At 34.9% G+C, this 23087-nt stretch overlaps 1 protein-coding gene across 1 annotated transcript in view; it reads left to right on the top strand.

Annotated features, from left to right (window-relative positions):
* LOC150103926 (dipeptidyl peptidase 2-like) overlaps positions 1 to 14567 on the top strand; it is a 287390-nt gene extending 272823 nt beyond the window's left edge. Inside the window, exon 11 of the mRNA XM_090396608.1 lies at positions 10806 to 14567. Coding sequence (XP_090252734.1) covers positions 10806 to 10902 — 97 coding nt within the window. The 3' untranslated portion in view covers positions 10903 to 14567. The remainder of the gene's footprint in view (positions 1 to 10805) is intronic.
* Positions 14568 to 23087: the final 8520 nt, after the last annotated feature.

Below are 23087 nucleotides of genomic sequence, written 5' to 3'. Positions count from 1 at the left end.
ATGGAAAAAAAAGAAGTACATAACCTCATGTGATACTTAGAGTGGAATCCACCAAAAGATATAATAAACTGTATTTCATTAGAAAATATGAGTTTGTGGGAAAATGAGATGGCAAGTGAATATATATCAGAAATGTTTTATTATATAGGCAAGTAGAGATGTCAAATATGAGTCATAACTCAAATGAGGGTGAACTTTTAAGTTTTCAGAGGCACTTATGTTATAATAATGAATATATTTTTAACATGCAAACACAAGAAATGACAACAGCATTTTATTTATGATCATCATCGTCCCAAAAGGATACACTTCCTGTTTTCTAGAAAAGACAAATGGTCTACATCCTTGCATAAAATGCACAGTGGAAGTTGAAAAAGATGGTAACTGGCCTTTTTGGACATATTGCTTTCATGCTCTGTCTGCTGAACTTTCTACTTCTGCATGCCATAAACCAAACTTAACTAGCCATTACATACTACATAATTCTACTCATCATCCTTCTCAGAAGCTTAGCATTATAAAGAATCTACTAAAACTTTCTCATGTTGTTTGTTCCAACCCTCAAGACTTCCAGCTAGAAACTTGTAATATCCAGAATATTATTCTCATAATTGGTCTCTAAAAAAATACAAGAGATCTGTGATTCCTATACACTAGTATCAAGAAACTCTACGAAGAGTTACAATTCCTTACATCTCCAGTGTCATCGAACCTATTTCAATAATCTTAGACAAACATAACTCGATACCAAAAACCAGCCTGAAAAAAACAGAGAAAGACTTAAATTTTAAACAGTCAATTCCATCTACTTTACAGGATCAAAATGGAGAAAAACATACTAATAGAAAAAGGATATAAGAAACTGTGCAGGATTTTTATAATGATCTTTATGCAACTGAGTGCCAAGTCTCAGAACCTATCATTCCAAAACCAAGCAATATACCAGATGTACTTCCAGAAGAAATAGAACATGCCCTTAAGAAAATGAATAAAGGTAAAGTCTCAGGACTTGATCATGTTAAGGCTATAGAAATCCAACAAGGTGGACCAACTATATTCAAAGCCTTGGCTACCAGATTCACGTGGTACTTCAAAGAAAGAAAGAAAGAAAGAAAGAAAGATTCCAGAGGAATGGAAGACCTCAAAAAACTATACTTCAATTCAAAAAAAGGAAACAAGGAAGACATAAAAAATTATCATCCAATCTGTCTACTCTCTCTCACACATATATATAAAATCATGAACAGAGTAACTGAACAGAATTCAAAACACTCTCGAAGACAACTCCAGTAGAGAGCAGGCAAGATTCAGAAGTGGCTTTTCCACAATACATCATATCCAGGTCATTTCACAACTAATGGAAAAATACAGAGAATACCGAATCTCTCTATGTTTCCTCTTTATTGATTTTAAAAAAAGCATTTGATACCATAGAACACAATGTAGTCATCAGTGCCTTACTGGAAATAAATGTTGATCCTACTTATATCCACATCATAAAAGAAATTAACAAAAATCAGACCACACAAATAACCCTATTTGATCAACCTATAAATATAGATATAAAGAGAGAGATCTGCCGAGTTGGTCTCCCCAAATCTATTTACCAGCACTTTAGAATACATTCTGAAAAAAATAGACCTAAATGGAGGAATAAGAATAGATGGTGAAAAATACAAATCCTTATGTTTGCCGATGATCTAGTACTGATATCCCACAACCCAAAAGACCTAGAAGAAATGGGTGAAAAAATATACACAAACAGCAGTAAGATAGGCTTAGAAATTAATCCAGAAAAAACGAAATGGATTATTTAAGGAAAGTGCTGAAATCTTAGTACATTGTCTGAACTTCAATCAAAATGATTGAAAATGATTAAAAATATCCACACAAGTGACAATCACCTATGTATTAATAACATCCTTATAGAACAAGTCGACTCCTACAATTACTTAGGACAAACAATAAAAATGAATAACGATTTATCTGAAGAACTGGCAAAAAGAAAGAAAGCTGCATGGCTATCATTCAACAGACTAAAAGAAACACTTACTGACCCAAATCTTGACGTCTCTGCGAAGGCAAAACTATTTAATAGTGACATTCTTCCATCACTCACATATGGATCAGAAACATGGAACATGACAAGAAAAGAAGAAGAGACTCTCAAAATAACTCAGCATGCAATAGAATATAGGATTTGTAACATCAGCAAAATGGAACATGTCACAAACATGGAACTAAGAAAGAGATTAGGCATAAAATATGTGGTAACTGCAGTATACAAAAGCAAGATGAGATGGGGGCCACATAACCAGACTCAGGGATAACAGATGGACATATAGAATACTCAATTGGCAACCAAGAATAAAGAGAAAACCAGGAAGACCACTTACAAGATGGAAAGATCCATTAGTGAAATCTATGAGTATAACATGGAAGAGAGAAGCTCAAGATCGAGATCGTTGGAGGCATCTTTTTGACCTGAACTCATGGAGAAATCCTGAATGAAACACAGATCCATCAAGGTAAATCATGAGTATATTAGCTCATGTCTCAGTTGCAGCTGAAGTATATGATATTACTCTATTAGAGTTCAAAGGAACAGTTGTAGTAAGTTGTATAGATTAAAAAAAAAATTAATAATTATGAACAATTATAGTAATCACTTTCCAAAACTTGGATACTGGCAAATAGTCTGATCAGTTCGGGTTCACATGATTCAAGGAAAAGACAATTGAATTTGAACTTGCAGGAGTGAAGAAGTTTTGTCTGGTTCCAAATAACTCTGTGCCTAGTGTCAATAGCATGAACTTGTCAGATTTCAAAAATGTAATATATTGTTATTATTATTAGAGTCCTTAGACTTATCAAGGGAGGCACTAAATATCATGCCAAGCACTATCCAATATTCATGCATTATCTATTATACTTTGCTTTGAAGTCATTCACAGTCATGGCACCCACAACAGAGACTTTGGCAATCTATTCCACTCATTCACAACTCTCCACTGCTAACTACACCTGTGTTCAATTTCCAAGGATAGCCTCTAGTTCTCCCACCACCATACCTGTTCCGAAAAATTTCCTCCACATTAATCTTGCAAATATCCTTCAGTAATTTGTATGTCTCAATCATATCACTTGTTTTTTGCCTGTCAACCAATTTCTGTAAGCCATAAATCTTCAACTTGTCCTCATAAGGTTCATTCCACAGATCTGACGCCATCTTGATCACTAATCTCTGAATCCTCTCCTCTTCATTTCCAGGTAACCAGATCTGTGCACAGTAGTCAAGCGGGGTCTTGCCAAGGCTCTATGAATTAATATAATAACCTACTCATCAGGGTATTATATAAAGATGACTTTGCCTTTGGTAATTGGGCTATTACAAAATCCATCTTCAGGAATAAAAAGTTGAAGGTCAGTGATCATTTTCAGAATTTAGAGAGGAGTAGAGACAAAAGAGGAATGTTACAGACTGGGATAAGGAAATCTTAACCCAGAAAATCTCAAAGAAGAGAGAGAGAGAGAATTCTTTGGTATTCTCTGGCACTGGATATCATTCCATACAAATGTACAAGTGCCACCCTTGTAGTGGAAGAAATCATACAAAGTTTAGTTTGTATGATCTGATATTCATCTCATACAAAGTATACCAAACATTCAGGATGTTCTGTGGTTGTAGCTACAGTTTCATATTTGAAACAGCAGGCCAGGTCTGGATGTATTTTTAAGCAGTAAATATATGTGTTTATTTATACCATAAATGTTTGTGAAATGTGTAGGCTTTTTTTTTGTTAGAATCTTTTGTATTTTTTATATTTTTTCAGTGTTATTTTTTGAGGGAGACTTATTAACATCAGTGATATTGTTGAATAAAGAATTAACTGGAAAGCAAATAGTAAACAGGAACTGTTGGTCAGTTAAAATCCTGCACTTACGCAGATTCAAGCCATCTCTTAAATTACCTCAATATAGCTTATTTCCATTTAATCTGATTTGATTATTAATAAATTTATTATTCTCTTACTTCATATATGCTTATTAAATTACTTAAGGAATTTACAACGTACAAATGATATAAATTAAAATTAAACTTTAATCTATATTCCAATATTTCGGCAACGTCACATTGCCATATTTTCACAGGAACTTAAAATAAAGACGTGCACACAGGCACTACACACAGTAACTGAGGAGGAAGTTGTTGTTTCTCCTAAAAGTCCTGATGGTGCCCCCCTAGCGGGCTATGTGCGTATTCTCAGCCGTTGGGCTGAACATCTTCTGATGTAAGTCTCCTAAATGTGGGGCAGTCTCATGCAACCAAATTTGTTGAGGTTTGGCATGTTTCTTAGGGCTGAGGCTGATTCCATGAATAGCCTTTCAGATGTAAATTTGCTACGGTGTATTACCGTGGCTTTCTTCCACCGCATTCTGTGGCGAGTATCCAGAGCATGGTCTGCAAGACCAGAGTGGTTGTACTGGTGAAAATGGATGTAGTCCTTGTGTTCTGAAATTCTGATATTCGTTGTCCTGCCTGTTTGGCCAAAGTAGGACAGCTGCAAGGGACCTGGTATACACCAGGTAGGTCTAAGGGAGGTGGTTGGTCTTTAGTGGAGCAGATAAAGGATGCCAATTTTTTATATGGTCTATAACAAGAAATCGAGTTATGTTTTTTTAGGATTTTGATAATTTTCTCCAAGGTGCCTCGGTCGTAGGGAATGGTGATGGATTTAGAATAATCCTTATTGTGAAGGGGGTTGTGCTTAACTGGTGTCAATATGTTTTGGATTTTTTTTTTGGGGGGGGGGGGGGAGGGGTAGCCATTGGCTGAGAAAGTGTTGAGGATGTGGTTTAGTTCCGTGGTTAGGGCATTGTCATTTGAACAGATAAATTTTCCCCTGTTGTGTAGTGTCTTAATAACTCCATATTGTTGTGAGGGGGGGGGGGGGGGGGATTGTTGGTGAATGTATCTGCCTGTATGGGTGGAAAAGGAGAAAAATAACAGCCTCCCTTTCTTAGCACACTAGTCACCTGCCAGCCTGATGGAACCTTGGTTTTCTCAGTTTATAGAAAACCCATCCATACAGGCAGATACATTCACCAACAATTCCCCCCCTCTCACAACAATATGGAGTTATTAAGACACTACACAACAGTACAACCATTCTAGTCTTGCAGACCATGCTCTGGATACTCGCCACAGAATACGGTGGAAGAAAGCCATGGTAATACACCGTAGTAAATTCAAATTTGAAAAGCTATTCATGGAATCAGCCTCAGCCCTAAGAAACATACCAAACCTCAACAAATTTGGTTGCATGAGACTGCCCCAAATTTGGGCGACTTACATCAGAAGACCTTCAGCCCAATGGCCAAGAATACGTACGTAGCCCACTAGGGGGCACCATCAGGACTTTTACGATAAACAACAACTTCCTGCTTCATCCTCAGTTACTGTGTGTATTGACTGCATGCACGTCTTTATTTTAAGTTCCTGTGAAAATGGCAACGTGACGTTGCCGAAATATTGGAATATAGATTAAAGTTTAATTTTAATTTATATCATTTGTATATTGTAAATTCCTTAAGTAATTTAATAAGCATGTATAACCAACGTCTAAGCCTTTTTACGAGACTTACTTCATACAATAATTTCAGTATACTGCAAACTTGAAAGGAAACACTATGTTTCCTTTTCTCATTATAATCTTTAAGTCTTAAAAAGTGAAAAGATTATATGTAAATTAAATGGTTAGAAAGGCTTATGTGTTGGCAGTTCATCATTAGTTTATTTAATGATTTTAATTCATAAGAATAATAAGAAAATAATTAATACTTATTTAATTTATCTGTTGATATTTTGCTGGTGACACTTTATGTGCTCTGAAGATGCTAGATATAATACCAGTGAAATATTAACATATAAGTTAAATGTTAATTATTTTCTTTTTACTCTTGTGTTATGAATTAAAATTCATTACTGTATTTCTTTTAAGTTACTTTAATTTAGTTAAAGTTAATTTATTTAAATTAATTTTACTGTCTTTCTTTTAAGGTGTTAAATAAACTAATCATATATGTAACTTAAGTAAATGAATTTTTTTAATCCTCATTCTCATGCCATACGTCTCAGATATTATGATTAGCTGCAAATGAGCAAGAATTGAGAAATTTTGACATTTAAAAAAAAAGTTTTCTGCATTGAATTTTTAAGGAGTTATTACTTATATTCTTTCTTAATCCATTTATAAATCATTATATAGATGATGCCGTCGGTCCATGGTGAGTTTGTAATTTAAGCTTAATGAAATTATTCACAATCATCATCAAATTCCTGCCATGTACCATCAAGGGGTGTACAGGATATGATAGTACTACATGAAAAATTTACATCGTTACTAACTTCCTATCTACAATTTTCCTCCAAATCAGTCTGTTACTTGTCAAGACTCCAACATTATCAGATCTTATATTTCTATCGACTAAGGCACTTTGTACCGTATCAATCCACCTATATCTTGGTCTTCCTCTGGGTCGTTTTCCTGCCAACCTGACAAAGAACACTTGTTTTGCTAATCTTTCCTCGCCCATTCTGTTTAAGTGACCATACCACCTGAGATGAGCTCTGCTAATGCATTCCTGGATGCTGACAGTGTCAAGTTCTTTCCTAATATCCTCATTTTTAATATGATATTGCCATTGATGCCATCTGTTCATGCCTCTAATCTTTCTCAGGACTCTCATATCTGCGGTCTCTAGTCTTTGGTCAAGTGTTTAATTTTGACCCAGCTCTCAGATCCATAAGTTAAAACTAGTTTGAACACTGTCTTGTATACAGCTAATTTAGTGTTCCAACTAATTTCTCTCTTATTCCATATGAATTTATTCAATTGACTTCCTACCATACCAGCTTTGCTGATTCTGTTGTCTATTTCTATATTTAATTTACCATCTTCACTAAAAATTGTGCCTAAGTAGCTGAAATGTTTTACTTGTTCCACAGGTTCCCCGTTCACAACACAGTTGACATTTTCAACAATTCTACCTATTTTGTCTTTGTCGTTTCATATAATACCATATCTATTACAACAGTTATTCAATTTAGTCAGGGAATCCTGCAAACTTGTAGCGGATTTATTCAGAAGTATAACATCATCCGCATAAAGCAAAGAGCTGACATTAACATCTCCAATTCTGATATCATGTTTAATACCACTTTACTTCATAATGTGATCCATATAGATAACGAATAACAGAGGGGATAATGTACATCCTTGTCTCACACCAGATTTAACATTAAACCATCTTCCTGTACTTCCTTCAGTTCTAATTGCTGACTTACAACTCAAATAAAGACTAAGTATTGCTTGATATAATTCCCCATTGACACCATATAACTGTAGCATATTGAATAGCTTCTCTCTTGGCACCTTTTCATATGCCTTTTCCAAATTGACAAAACTTAAATACAGATCTTTGTTATATTCCCATGATTTCTCCACTATTTGTCGTAAATTGAAGATCTGATCCTGACAGCCTCTGTTTGACCTGAATCCAGCTTGTTCTTCACCAAGCTTTTCATCCACAATTCTTCTCAACTGTTTCTCAAGTATACTTACATAAATCTTACCAAGAACATTCAGTAGGGATATACCTCTGTAATTCTCACATTCAGTTTTATTTCCTTTTTTATATATGGGTACTATGAGAGCTCTACTCCAATCATCAGGAATTCGTCCCTCTGTCCAGGCATTCTGAACTATGCTGTGCAGCCACTGTATGACTCTTATACCACCATAAAAATATAGATACAGTAAGGATAAGATAATTGTAAGGATAAGGAAGTCATTTTGCCTCTTTATGAGGCTTTGATAAAACCACACCTGGATTATTGTGAGCAGATTGTCTCCCAGGTTCCAAGGGGATAAGGAAGCTGTAGAAAGGGTGCAAAGAAGAGTTATTATTATTATTATTATTATTATTATTATTAAACAAGACCTCATGGAGTCAAAGACTCATCTAGGAGGTCCTTTTATCTCACACACATCTCATCATACCGGGTCTTAAACACATTCAAACTCCTTGCAGACACCACACTCTCAGGCAAGGCATTCCAATCATTCACAACTCTGCACGAAAAAAACCTGCCTCTCACTCCCCTACTCACACCCTCTTTATACAGTTTCCAGGGATGACCTCTGGTTCTCCCCTGATCTCCCACTATTCGCTGTAGAACTTCTCCACCATTGATCCTATAGCAACCCCTTACCAACTTGTAGGTCTCTATCATATCTCCCCTCTTCCTTCTCTCCACTAGTCTCTGCAAATTACATCTTTTCAATCTTTCCTCATACTCGACATTCCAGAGGTCAGAAACTACCTTAGTCAGTCGCCTTTGGACCCTTTCCAACATCTCCTCATCCTTCTGAAAACCAGGTGACCAAATCTGGGCACAATAGTCCATGTGTGGCCTAATCAAAGCCTTATACAATGGAACAAGAATCTCCCTACTTCTACACGTCAGTGTCCTCCTCATCATTCCCAGAAGTCTTTGTGTTGTCTTCACAATTTTGGCGATGTGACCCCTAAATTTTAGATCCTTATCCACTATCACTCCCAGATCTCTTATTTCCTCTACTTCCAACAATATATTCTTACCAAGCATAAATTCTGCATCCCATCTTTGTTTTCCAAATTTTAAAACCTTACATTTTGCAACATTGAACTCACACTCCCATTTGCTTGCCCAATCACTCAGTTAGTTACAAAGATTATATCCATATTATGGGATTTAGATTATGAGGACAGATTGCAAGTATGTGGATTGCAGACTGGTTAACAGGAGAAAGAGGAATGATATGATAGAGGTCTATAAACTTTTGAATGAGTGTTATAGGACAGTGTTTCCCAAACTTATGGATGTAAAGGTCCCTTTGGAAAAATTTAAATATTTCATGGCCCCCATCGAAAAAAAAAAATCGTAATACAGACATATTATTATAATATTTATTGTATTTATATTCAATACAAATTCAATATCAACACAGTGAATATTGCCAAAATTAAATGCAAATATTACATTTTTAGCATCTTATATACACATTTGACATGGCACATTATCTTATATTTTTATATAGATATATTGTTATTGTACATTTGCAGTACAAGCACATGAAACATAAAACAATTATTAATAAACAAAGTAAGAATTAAAAACATAAGAGAAGTTTAATAACAATTTAATATGATGGATGTGTTTCAATACTGCTACACAAAAAGTCAATATTAGATGAAATATTTGAAACTGCAATTCTTAGATTTCTTTCCAATGCTTCCACTGAAGAATTATTTTTAATTCTTCAGCCTTTCTTTGAAAAATATCTAAGTGGCGAGTCGCATTCAATCATTTGATAACTGTTTCCAGCAGATTACACACATGGGTTTGTTTGGATCATTATATCATAGTACCAACCCATATTTCAAATAAGAAGGATCGTATTTTCAAATTTTTTCATACGACATTTTTTGCCTCTTACCGTCTGGCGCTGAAGACGATGCGGACTGTTCTGGTAAAATATGAGATACTGTCATTGGTGAGTCTGTTTCTGCTTCTGCTGATTGTTCGCTGGATTGTTTTTTTTTTTATCAGCCACTTATCCATCTCAGGGTTAAATTTTTAATGTAGAATAGATTAAATAATAGCACCATGTATAGATACCGGCACATCACAGACTAACAAGATGAAATTAGTGAATTATGTGAATAAGGAATCCCCAGCGTTTATAGTTCTAATGCATGGGATCTGTGTACAGTAGCAATGAAACATTAATTTAAAGCGCAGAAAACTTGGCCATTTTAAATGAGAGCAAGATTTTGCATTTGTAAGCTTTTTTATGCTTCTTATCAATACCTTTGAAATGAAACTTATATGAATAAGCATATATTTATTAATATTCATTAAGCACCGAAATACGCAGGAAGCAAAATTTGTGAACCAACACCAATGTGTAATTTTTTCCATTAAAATATAAAAAACAAGAAAAAAGAAATAGTAAAAATTAAACATGTTTCTTTTAAGAAAAAAAAAATCTAGTTAGTCTTAAAACATTTTAAATTTGTTTTCATTATTTCACGGTCCCCTCAACAAAACTAACAGCTCTCAAGGGGGCTGCAGCCCACAGTTTGGGAAGCACTGTTATAGGATATCATCTGATAAAATTTTTCATTATATGGAAGGTGGAGAGAGAACACAGAGGTATGTATCCATGGAAGTTAAGTTTGTTCACAGTCAAGAAAGGGGCAAGAGCTAGGTTTTTATCCCAGAGAACAGTGAGTGAGTAGTATAGCTTGCCTTTAGGGATAGTGAGTGCATCTAGTGTGAATGAATTTAAGGGAAGATATGACAACTAGTTTGGTGAATTATAGCCTCCCCTCGAAGAGGCCTTGACTCCCTGAAGTTCTCTGATAATAATAATATATATACATTTAAAAAAAAAAAAAAACTCTATTTGAAGATCTCTTTGTATTTCTTTTAAGGTGTTTTAAGATCTAAGTTAATAGTAATAAAAATAATTTGAAAGCTTACATTTTGTTCACATATTATTTTATTATTTATCTTATTATTAATCCATTTTTATCTGAATTCTTCATATATTATTTTTGTTTATAAAACCAAATTTATATATATATTTATTTATTTATATTTTTTGAAATTTGAGAACAAAATGGTTGACTTAATGCAGTAAGGTAAGATATTTGAGAATTAATGCATTTAATACTTTATTTAATAAATATTCAAGAGAGAAGAACAAAGCTGATCCACCATCAGTAATACAGGCTAGGCATATTGAGATTGAAAATATCAAGAAATGGTTGAATGAAGCCAATGAAGAGTAGTGAATATAAGAAACTAGTATCTGTTAAATAAAAAATTGTCGTGGGTATTGAAAGATAATGAAAATTTAGCATTTATATCCTTTCATATGTTGAGAATAACGTGAAAGGATATAAAGTTTTGACATAATTTATGTTGTAAAATATTTAAGTAAATAATTGTATATAATTTACAGCAATCTCTCAATTACCTGACCACATTGAGAAACCAATTGATAGTTGCATAATTGAAAAGTTAATTAACATGTTAATGAAACCATTAAAACTGACCCATTCAAGGATCAGTTATTTGAAAGTTGGATAATTGAGAGAGATCACTGTACTATATCATTTTTAATCCTAAAATGGCAAGATTATATAGCATATATACATTAAAGGCAAACACTGATCAGAATTAGTACAGAAAAGTGTTATTTAAAAAGAATGTCATACATTTTTATGTGAATTCTGCATGTACTCTTTTTGTTTATAAAACCAAATTTACACATACACACACACACACACATATATATATATATATATATATATATATATATATATATATACTTTTTTTTTTCCTTCTGAAATTTGAAAACAAAATGGTGGACTTAATGCACTAAGGCAGGATTTCCCAAACTTCTTGCTAAAGTGGAGCCCTAAAGCAAGCAAAATTTTTTTTGCGGGTCCCTCACAAATAAATATGATCTTTAAGATAAATATGAAAAAAAGGAAGAAATCAATAAACACTCACTATTTTACAATTTAGTGCTCCGTAAATTTAAAAAATTTAAGTACATTTTAATGACTACAGTGCAGTAGTTGTTTTGAACTGCAGAGTTTTTCAAAGTCTGGTATGATGGGCATAACTTGTAGCATCACATCATTTCATCATATCATCGTTCATTAATTTTAAAAAATAAGCGAATGTTTGTAAACAAGATTTGTGGAGTCCAGGGTTCTCCAAAATGAGCTCTGCAGAGCCCATTTTGGGAAATCCAGCAGTAAAGGACAAGATATTCGAGAATTATAATTCTTTAATGTGCTCTTGCTGCTATGTTATTTTTGGTTGTGATTTAATGGAAGATTATAAGGTCTAGGTGTCATAAGCATTAACTGAGCTCATAGACCAAAACCTTACATTTCTGTTGAAGAAAGACTGATAGACATAAATTTAATAAATATTTGCAAGGCAAATCAATTAAATGCCATTTGAAGATACTAGGCATTCAGTTAGTAAACTCTAACAGAAAAAATGTGATTTTAATTCAGTTAATTGTTATTTTTACAAGTACTTGTCATTCTAGAGTTTAAAAAGAGAAAATCGTGAAACGTATAACATAGTTTTACTGTTATAGGTAACTTTTGCAAACATTAAAATTGTATTTTCTATATAAGTGATTAGAAAATGGTGAGAAATGAAATTACTAACTCACAACAATGTAGAAAATCATGATGACATCATGGTGAATTATGATGAAAGAAAATACAAAACTATTACTACTGTTGTTCAACTAAAATCTTGTAAATTAACAGCATCAGGTGTCCTTAATATACTATTCTAGCTTGTGCTAAATATATAAAGAAAGCTAAAATAAATTGAAATAAAAATAAAAATAAAATAAATATATAAAAAAAAATCAGCTAATGCCTTTTATTCCCTTATAGAGAGTAGGTGAGGCCTTTATACCCTATCTAGCTTTTGGAGACTGAGTGGGCAGTTAAATCTCCACCGGTAGCCAATAAGACATAGCTGGCCCATGTCTATCTCTAATTATAGCAGCTACCAATGAAGAGGCTGGCAAACAAGTGCTGCCATCTCTTGGTACCTAACCCTAACAAGATATGTTACTGTCTAAAATAATGTGGGTACTACGGTTTTCTTGAGTTTACGGAATAAAAAAACCTGAGTTTCTGGGGGAAAAAACCCGTTTGCCCATGCCAGAGATCAACTAACTCTGGAATCGGTCGAAGAAAGGCCTAGAAAAAGTTCCTCCAGTCGGCGACTAGACTTGAACTTAAGTCTGATTTCAAGTGACCAAGCGCAGAGGAAGCAAGCACCACTTCCACTGAGCAACATTTGTTTCCTAGAGTGATCAGCACAACTTCTTTCTGGATATATGATAACTAGAAAAAAAAAAAAAAAAAAACAATAACCATCATCATTAGTAACCATCTAGTCTAACTGAAATAGCTTCTTAACTCTGACTATTTATATTAATTCTTTAATACAGTAGTAGTAACTCACTGAACAAAAATAGGGCAAAATGAACTATAAATTTATTAAGTCTGCTGATGTTTTGCTTAGATTCAAGCAAGCATCCTCAGAGCATAAAAGCACTTGTCAGATTGTCAGAATAACAATATATAATTCCAGAGAGTAATCACAGTAAGGCACTACAACTATGTAATGGAAACATTTCAAAATTGTAACAAAAATGTAATGTATGTCCTAGTGAGCTGAGTGCCTTCTGCAACTAAAGATAGACTATAGCCATTGAATTGAATCCAAATTTTGAGTAAATTAATGCAGCCACATTTGTTAATATTAGGGAAGTACTTCACTGCTGCCACTGCTAACTCAAAAATAGATTTTCAGATTAGTAATGACTTCCTCTGTATTTTCTTAAATCGACCCTGTGTGAAAGAATGCCCAAAGTGTGGCCACCTGCTAGGCCTGACTAGCCCTAATAATTGGTAGATGATTGTATTTCTTAAGCTCATCAAAGCAGATTACAATTCTCTTCTCTATTCTGATGAGAGGTTCTTTATATGGGTTTTATCAATTGTTAGGTGAGTTCCCAGGAGAAAAAAACCATCTCATATGGTTTTTTTCTCCTGGGAACTTGGGTTTTTCCCATGTACAGGCAAATTGGCCATCAGAACACTCACACAGAATTAACAGACAAACAATACTGTTGGTGGTGGTGATGATGAGGGTAGATGGCATTCATGGTATTTATGTGTAGTGGGAGAATTAAGTAGTAGGGGGAGATGGTCAGATGTATGTAGCTGAGTGATCTCCCATGATGAGTCCTTGGACTTCTTGGAAGTGTCACATAATAATAATATCCAAAATAAGCAACAACTTCTCACTTTTTTTGTTAAAATTATGAAAATTTCTAATGTAGTCTGGATTATCTTTTCTATAACAATAAGGCAATAGTGCCTTATTGTTACAGAAAAGTCCTTTTGTGCTTCAAGGATGTTGGTTAGAATTGGTAAATTTTTATAAAACTTAATAAACACAGTTTGTGATATGTGTTGTTGAAAATTAATACTATTAAAAAATTAACATAAATGATAAACAATAAATCTTAATGCACTTCTAACCTTGACAATTTATCCAAACTAAAGTTTACTAACATATTAAATGCATCTGTTATAACTTTGAGATCTCATATGTAATTCCAGAGAGTAATCACTTCCTCACAGACTTATAATATTAAATAGACTGTAATAAAAAAAGTAAAATGTGCTACTGAATTGTTTTCTGAAAAACTACCTTTCACTGCTATAGTTAACTAAACAAAGTACCTTAACTTCACCATAAAAATTCTAGATAAAGTGTTTATGTTCAAAAGCCATTCAGAAAGATGTCATTATGTAATGTGTTGTGATACCATTTTGATGTCTTTACTATATTTCTTAATTTTGAAAAAGAAATCAATAAAGTTATTTTGATAAGAAGAGCTTCATATGTGTTTCTTTATAATTTCTTTTATATACTGTCACATGAAAAATAAAGAAACAAAAAATCAAAGCTGAACTGTCAAGTGATAATATGTATACTTCTGAACACTTCTAATTAATTCCAACTAGGGACTGAACAGATTTTAAGGCATCAGTTCTTTCTATCAGCAATAAAATGCCTTCTTGGAAAATCTTATTTAAATAGTTTATGTGCCAGCCACAAATTAAGCCTCCCAAAACTTTAATTCTTGAGGAGCTTTGTGTGACATATTGTATCAGCTAGTTCTATTCAGCTAGGATCAGTTACTTCATTTCATTAAGCAACCAACTGAAAATGTGACATGTGCCCTCAACGGGCACATGTCACAAATTCCTGACATGTGCCCTCAAGGGATGTACAGGATATGATAGTACTACATGAATAATTTACATTATTACTAACTTCATCTACAATTTTTCTCCAAATCAATCTATTACCTGTCAAGATGCCAACATTATCATATCTTATATTTCTATCTTCTAAGGCACTTTTTTACCATATCAATCCACCTATATCTTGGCCTTCATCAGGGTCTTTTTCCTACCAATCTGACAAAGAACACTTGTTTTGCTAATCTTTCTTCTCCCATTCTGTTTAAGTGACCATACCACCTGAGATTAGCTCTGCTAACGCATTCCTGGATGCTGACAAGGTCAAGTTCTTTCCTAATATCCTCGTTTTTAATATGATATTGCCATTGATGCCATCTGTTCAAGCCCCTAATCTTTCTAAGGATCTCATATCTGCGCTCTCCAGTCTTTGGTCAAGTGTTTTATTTCTAAACCAGCTCTCAGATCCATAAGTTAAAATTGGTTTGAACACTGTTTTGTATACAGCTAATTTAGTGTTCCAACCAATTTCACTCTTATTCCATGTAAATTTCTTCAGTTGAATTTCTACCATACCAGCTTTGTTGATTCTGTTGTCTATTTCCATATTTAATTTACCATCTTCATATAAAATCGTGCCTTTAAGTAGCTGAAAATGTTTTACTTGTTCTATAGGTTCTCCGTTCACAAGTTGATATTTTCAATGCTTCTGCCTATTTTCATTTCTTTGTTTTGTTATTGCTGACCTTCATACCATATCTATTACAACAGTTATTCAATTTAGTAAGGGAATCTTGCAGACTTGTAGCAGATTTATTTAGAAGTGTAACATCATCTGCATAAAGCAAAAAGCTGAGATTAACATCTCAAATTTTGATATCAGGTTTAATACCACTTTCCTTCATAATGTGATCCATATAGATAATGAATAACAGAGGGGATAATGTACTTCCTTGTCTGACAACAGATTTAACATTAAACTATCTTCCTGTATTTCAATTCTAACTCTGACTTACAACTAAAATAAAGACTAAGTATTGTATGATATAATACTCCATTGACGCCATATGACTGCAGCGTATTGAATAGCTTCTCTCTTGGCACCTTATCATATGCCTTTTCCAAATCGACAAAACTTAAATACAGATCTTTGTTATATTCCCATGCTTTCTCGACTATTTGTCGTAAAGTGAAGATCTGATCCTGACAGCCTCTGTTTGGCCTGAATCCAGCTTGTTCTTCACCAAGCTTTTCTTCCACAATTCTTCTCAACCGTTTCTCAAGTATACTTGCATAGATCTTGCCAGGAACACTCAGTAGGGAAATACCTCTGTAATTCTCACATTCAGTTTTATTTCCCTTTTTATATATGGGTACTATGAGAGCTCTACTCCAATCATCTGGAATTCGCCCCTCTGTCCAGCCCTTCTGAACTATGCAGTGCAGCCACCGTAAGACTTTTATACCTCCATACTTGAACATTTCTGGTGGAATATCATCTACTCCCGCTGCCTTTCCAGATTTCAGACTTTTGATGGCTTTTTCTACTTCAAGTATGGATGGATATGTATTCCTGATTGCATGTCTGTTGAGTGTTTTTTACCACTATGCTATCATCACTGCTTGTTTCATTTAGCAATTTTTCGAAGTAATTACTCCATACATCAAGGATATCTTTTTCACTACTCTTTATCATCTCTAATTTCTTTTACAGCACTCTTTCCTCCATTTCTGTGCTTTTTCAACAGCCTCCAGAATATTTTGTCACCTTCCTGATATTTATTTTCTATGTTCTTACCAAAGTCTTCCTATGACTTTTGTTTAGCTAATTTTACAGAGTGTTCAGCTTTCTTACATTTGTCTCTGTATTCTCTAAGAGCACATGCTGACTTATTTGCCAAGAATTTTTGATATGCTTTCCTCTTTTCCTTCACTGCCTCTTTAACTTCCTATGTCCACCATGGAGTTCTGATTTTTCTGTCCTTGCAGACCTCACTACATGCCTCTCTGGCTGAATCAATCAATGTTTTCTTCAGTGCTTGCCACTGAATCTCCAAAGTTTGGTTCCTGTTCACAAACTGTTTCATTTTGTCTTCAATAATGTTTTTTTAGTCTACAGTTTACATCTGAGAGCTGCTCAACTTTTATTCGGTTTAAAACTTACATGTTCTTCTTTTCAGTATGAAATTCAATTTTATCCTGCTCAAGACTAAATGGAGATCACTTCCAATTTCAAATCTGCTGTACACTCTAGTGTCCTGCACCAGAGAGAAAACATCACTATCAACAATAACATAGTCAATGAGACTTTTCTTATTCCTTGCCTCTTCTCTCCATGTGAATTTGTGCACATTTTTATGTCAGAACATGGTGTTAGTAATAACCAGTCCATGTCCTGAGCAGAAATCTAACAGGTATTTGCCATTATTATTAGCTTTGCTCTCTTCTCCAAATTTTCCCAAAACATTTTTGTATGCCTGACAATCATTTCCTACTCTGCTATTCAGATCCCAAACAAGGACCAACTTTTCCTTTTTCATTGTGTCAGTTGTTTTCTTGAAAGCCTAAAAATGCCTCCACTTCTATCTCAGTAGAACCTTCTGTGGGCCCATAGGCACAAATAAGTTTTATTGTCCAGTTCTCCATTCTGATATTTGCCCACATCACTACTTGAAATTGCCTACCATTCAAGAAGATTAGCCTTGTATTTACTGTTGAATACTAACGCTACCACTTCTTTTCCATGATTATCATTACCTGAGTATAACATTTTGTATTTATTGCTCAGAAATATCTCACCAGTTTTGTCCTTTTTGTTTCAGTTACTCCTATTATGTCGATCTGATATGTATCCAATTCCTCAGCTAGCACCATTTCTTTGCCATTCAGGCATCTTATGTTGATAGCACCGATCTTGAACTCTGGGGATATTGTGTTTTGGTGTATTTTAGGATTTGTTCCAGTAGCTGATTTTTCGCTGTTCACCAGGCAACGCCCCAGCAGGCATGAAATTCTGTCATGTTGTACCATCATTTAATATGGTGGTTTAAGCCAATAAGAATACAATTTGGTCGGCTAAATCCAAAATTTCCAGCCCATCCTGGTTCGTTCAGTATCCAGGTAGATACCTAACAGGGTGCACCACGAGAAGGTGAGGATTGGACATTAGGTCAGAAGCCCTGGTCAGTTCTCTGCATTCCTTTAAAGGCTATGTGGAGGTCTCCTCTCAGTTATACAGGTTTGATCCTTAAGCACCCCCCCCCCCCCAAAAAAAAAATTGCCAGATATATGATGAAAATATTATCCTCTTCCAGTTTTTCAGGAGTCATAATCACATTGACACACTAATTGCATTTCATGTGGACCTATAACGTGTATATGCAAATTTACTTAGTTTAAAAAGCCTTCTGCTTAGCTGATATCAATAGTTAAGAACCAGCAAAAATCCACGAACACACTGGAGTTTCACTTGCTTGTGTATTTTTGCTCCATACAAGAAACATCCTGCTGAAATCATTTACCATGTTCATTACTGAGAGTACCTACGTTAGGGGGAAAGATCTCCAAATGTCAGTGCAAAAAATAAATCTGTAATGATATGTTGCATCTCACTGGTTTGTATCCTGTATAATTTTCTGTAAGATCGCTATAATGGTCACTTTTAATAGATCCTAAAAAATTGGCAGTAAATTTTCCTTTTAAGTACTGAAAATTACACCCAAAAGCTAAGAACGAACTACATTTTTACCTGAATACAAAAAAATGTTCATGACTACAGCCAAATATGGACATAAATTTATTGCCAGCATACTAATAAAGTCTATTACACAAAAAACGTGTTATAAATTTCATACAAATTAAATTGCAATATGTTTTTGGCAAAAGTTACAAATTTCCTAAGGATGTAGTTAAGGAATTAATGTACAATGCTTACAGAAAACTACGTAGAGAGACATTTCAATATGGAATATTTCCACCCAGGACTGTGATGCAGCTCTCATAGCATTGTACCATGTTTATCACCAAGTGATTCAGGAATTCTCTAGGCAAACTGATCCACTCCTCCTTCATAGCAAGGATAAGGTCTTGTTTATTTTCTGGAGGGGAATTTCAAGCAGCAGTGATGCATCTCCCTATTGCAATCCAAATGTATTCTATGGGAATGAGATCTAGGGAGCTTGCTGGCCACTTGATTCATTTAATATCCATGGTCTCCAGAAGTATCTCCACTCCTCATGTATGATGTGTGACATTGTCATCCATAAAAATTAATTCTTTGCCTATCACCATGGAACAATTGAACATGACATCGAAAAACTTTTGCAATATCATTCACCAGTCATAGGCCTTTTTTTTTCCAGCACCTGTAGTTCGGTGTGTCCATCAAGCATAATGCCTCCCCTCACCATGACCCCAGCACAGCCATATCTATCCCTTTCAAGAATACTCTCATGATAGTAGGCAGTATCACTTTCACACCAGATCAAATGTCACCTAGAATCAGAGAAAAGACTAAAACGACTCTCAACTGTAAAGAGTACATTAGCCTGTTGGTGTCTTGTCCAATTTTTATGGATACAACACCACTGAAAACGTGCTCTACAATGAGCTGTGGATAAAGAGAACACAGACACTACAGGCCTTCGGTCGTATTGGCCTACTTATTGATGTCTTGCCACAGTTTGTTGAAATATCCACGTACCTGTGCTTGAATGGAGCCAACTTGAGAGCTGACCTGCCATGGTGTGTCAATTACGTTTTGCTGTTATAACCAAAAATCTGTCTTCATGGTACAGCGAGGGCGACCTCTTGGACGTCTGGAACATATTCCATTGGTTTGAAATGCTGCTCAGAGCCTGGATACAAAGCTATATGAGATTCCAAACTCTCTGGCAATACCAGTAATTCTGCAGCCTTCTTTTAGCTTTCCAATAATTCTTCCCCACATGAAATCAACTAGATGATGTCTTTGAGACACAAGACATCCAAGTTTGCAACTTTATTCCTTCACAAAAAGAGCTTTCTTCAAACAATTCACTTAGTGCAGCCTTTTATCCTTTTGTGCACTATTCGAAAATTTCAATGACCCACTTCCACTTGAAATCATCAGTTATAAAATTGTCACAAGCTGATTCTTCTGAATTTGCGGTTGTAATCTTCAGAAATAGTGTTCTTCCTTAGGTTTTGGATACCAGTGCATCACCATTATTATTATTATTGTAAGCCTTAATGAAATTTTTTATCAAATCAAGTTTATTGTGGAGCAACATTGAAAGAACTTGATTATGGATTTAATAAGAGAAAGATACAAAACACTTTTCTCCCATGACACTAAATACCATTGAACTTGTTAAATTAGCTCAAATAATCATTTGTTCAACTATCCCGTCTACAAAAGCAACAGAATTTCGAGAAATCTAACTGCATACTCATTAAAAGCTGTCACTTTGAAGTCAGGTAATGTATTTAAAAAGCAAAATTAAGAACCCTATGGGAACCGTATTCCCAATAGGGTTCGTCTATATTTTTTATTATTATGTTATATATTATATTATTATTTTTATATATTAATGTATGGAATGAGTTTGAAGGACAAAGTGAACTGTATAAGAGTGATGGACTGTATTTGAATGGTTTTGGTTATGAGTCACATAGAGAAATGAGTGCAGAGAGTGAATCTGATCAAGTGGGAAGTGATGTGGAAGAACAGGAGATTAAGACAAGAGAGAATGAAGAAGTGAAAGGCATGAGTACAGAGAATGAGAGAACAGGTGTGCAAGACAGACAGGGAAATGGGGAGGCATAGGTTTGACAGGGAAACACAGTGTGAGAAAGGCTGATGCTCCAAGACGATGTGAATGTGTGTGTGTATAGACAAAAGAAGGTTCTAAGATGAATAAGGAGAAAAAGAAATGGCTCGAGTTAAATATAGATAAGTCGCATCTCATAAGTGATATTAGTGGAACTCTATAGATCCAGGAATGAGCTGCTATGTTTGTATTCAAATGCTAGAAGTGTATGAAACAAGGCAAATGAAATGGTTGTATTCATTGAGTCTGTTCACCCAAGAATTGGTGGAATAAGTGAGACATGATTGAATTGGTTTGACAACAATGGTATTATCTTTGATGGACAGCATGGATTTGCTACAGGGAGATCATGGTTTAGTAATCTATTTATTTATTACAATAAAGCGACGGCTTAATTGGACAGAGGAGAGGGATACACAATAGTATACTCAGATTTTGCAAAGGCTTTTGATAGATTACCACATGATAAGATGATGGTCATACTAGAGCAGTTGGGGGTTGATATTAGATTAGTGAATTGGATTGGAGATTGGCTATCTGATAGGTATCAGCAAGTTGTGTGTGGGGAATCAATATCCCGGAAGAGGAAAGTCTCTAGTGGTGTGCCTCAGGGGGTCTGTTTTTAGGACCACTGCTGTTTAACTTATATGTTAATGATATTGGGGAAGATTTGGATGGGGATATTCAGTTGTTTGCAGATGATGCAAAGTTGGGATGAACTATGAAGAGTAGAGAAGATGTTGTGGCCTTACAAGAAGACTTGAATAGATTGAGTGAATGGGCACAGGAATGGGGGATGCCTGTTCAATGTTGCGAAATGTAAGGTTTTAAAATTTGGGAAACAAAGATAGGATGTAGAATTTATGCTTGGTGGGGATATATCGTTGGAGGTGGAGGATATGAGAGATCTTGGGGTGATTGTGGATAAGGATCTGAAATTTAGTGAACACATTGGCAAAATTGTGAGGACAACACAAGGAATTCTGGGAATGATGCGAAGGATACTGACTTATAGAAATAAGGAGATTCTTGTTCCGTTGTATAAGGCTCTGATTAGGCCACATATGGACACTACTGTGCACAGATTTGTTCATCTGGTTTTCAAATGGATGAAAAGATGTTGGAAAGGGTCCAGAGGCGACTAAAGTAGTTTCTGATCTCTGGAATGTCAAATATGAGGAAAGATTGAGAAGATGCAATTTACAGAGTCTAGTGGATTGGAGGAGGAAGTGGAGTGATATGATAGAGACCTACAAATTAGTAAGGGGGGGGGGTTGTTATGGGATCAATGTTGAGGAGGTTTTTACAGAAAATTATGGTGGGAGATCAGGAGAGAAGCAGAGGTCATCCCTGGAAGCTGTATAAGGAGGGTGTGAGCAGGAGGAGTGAGAAGTAGGTATTTTGCATGCAGAGTTGTGAATGATTAGAATACCTTGCCTGAGAAGATGGTGTCTGTAGAGAGAGTTTGAGTGTGCTTAAGGACGGTATGATGAGCTGCGTGTATGACCTTCTAGATGAGTCTTTGACTTCATGGGGTCTTAGGATGATAATAATAATATGGATAGCATACAGTCACTGGAAATATTCATTGCAGCTGTATGGAAGTCCATGATCTTCAAACTGAGCTTTGATGCATATATTTTTTCGTTAGTCGCAAGTGAACATAGCAGTAGATTTGAGCTGTGCTAAAAAAAGTGTGTTTGCTTATTGTATTGTGTGGCTTTTTGTCGCAAATTGTGCTGCATTTTTTTTTCAGTTTGGATAAGTGTCTCCTTCAGTGGTGGTGGTGTTGAAATTTTTTGTTGTTTATATTGTGTTTTTCTACTTGTTTGTTGTACTGCTTCAGCTTCTAAAGATGGCATCCATCTTTAGAAGCTGATGGATTTTTCACAGTGGATGCATTACAAAAACTGCTATATGTATGCACCAAGAATGTGAAAGATTTGTAGACTGTTTGGGTAAATGAGAAGAAGGAAAGTGTTAATGTATGTGAAAACTGTCTGGATAGATTAGAATGATTAGAAATGGGAACAAACATTGGGACTGTAGTAGAAGAGTTTTGGTAGGAGTTAGTGAAAATGAAAAGCAAAATGAAACATCTGGAAGACGATACTAAGCTAAAGGAGAGATTAGCAGATGATAAGGAGAAGGAGGAAGTAAATATTATGAAGAAAGAGTCAAAGGATAGTCATATATCAGTGTATGGGGACTTGATCATTAGAGGCGTGATTACTAATAAAGTGCACAACATGCTTTCCTGGTGGAACAGTGGGGCAAATAACTGATGCATTGCAGAAAAGTAAATACCAGATGTCAAAATTAGTCGTGGTCACAAATGAC

Source organism: Typopeltis vanoorti, chromosome 8 (genome assembly GCF_054136105.1).
Source record: "Typopeltis vanoorti isolate ZY-2024b chromosome 8, IOZ_Tvanoo_1.0, whole genome shotgun sequence".
NCBI lineage: Eukaryota > Metazoa > Arthropoda > Arachnida > Uropygi > Thelyphonidae > Typopeltis > Typopeltis vanoorti.
This window is presented reverse-complemented; position numbering and strand designations above follow the sequence as displayed.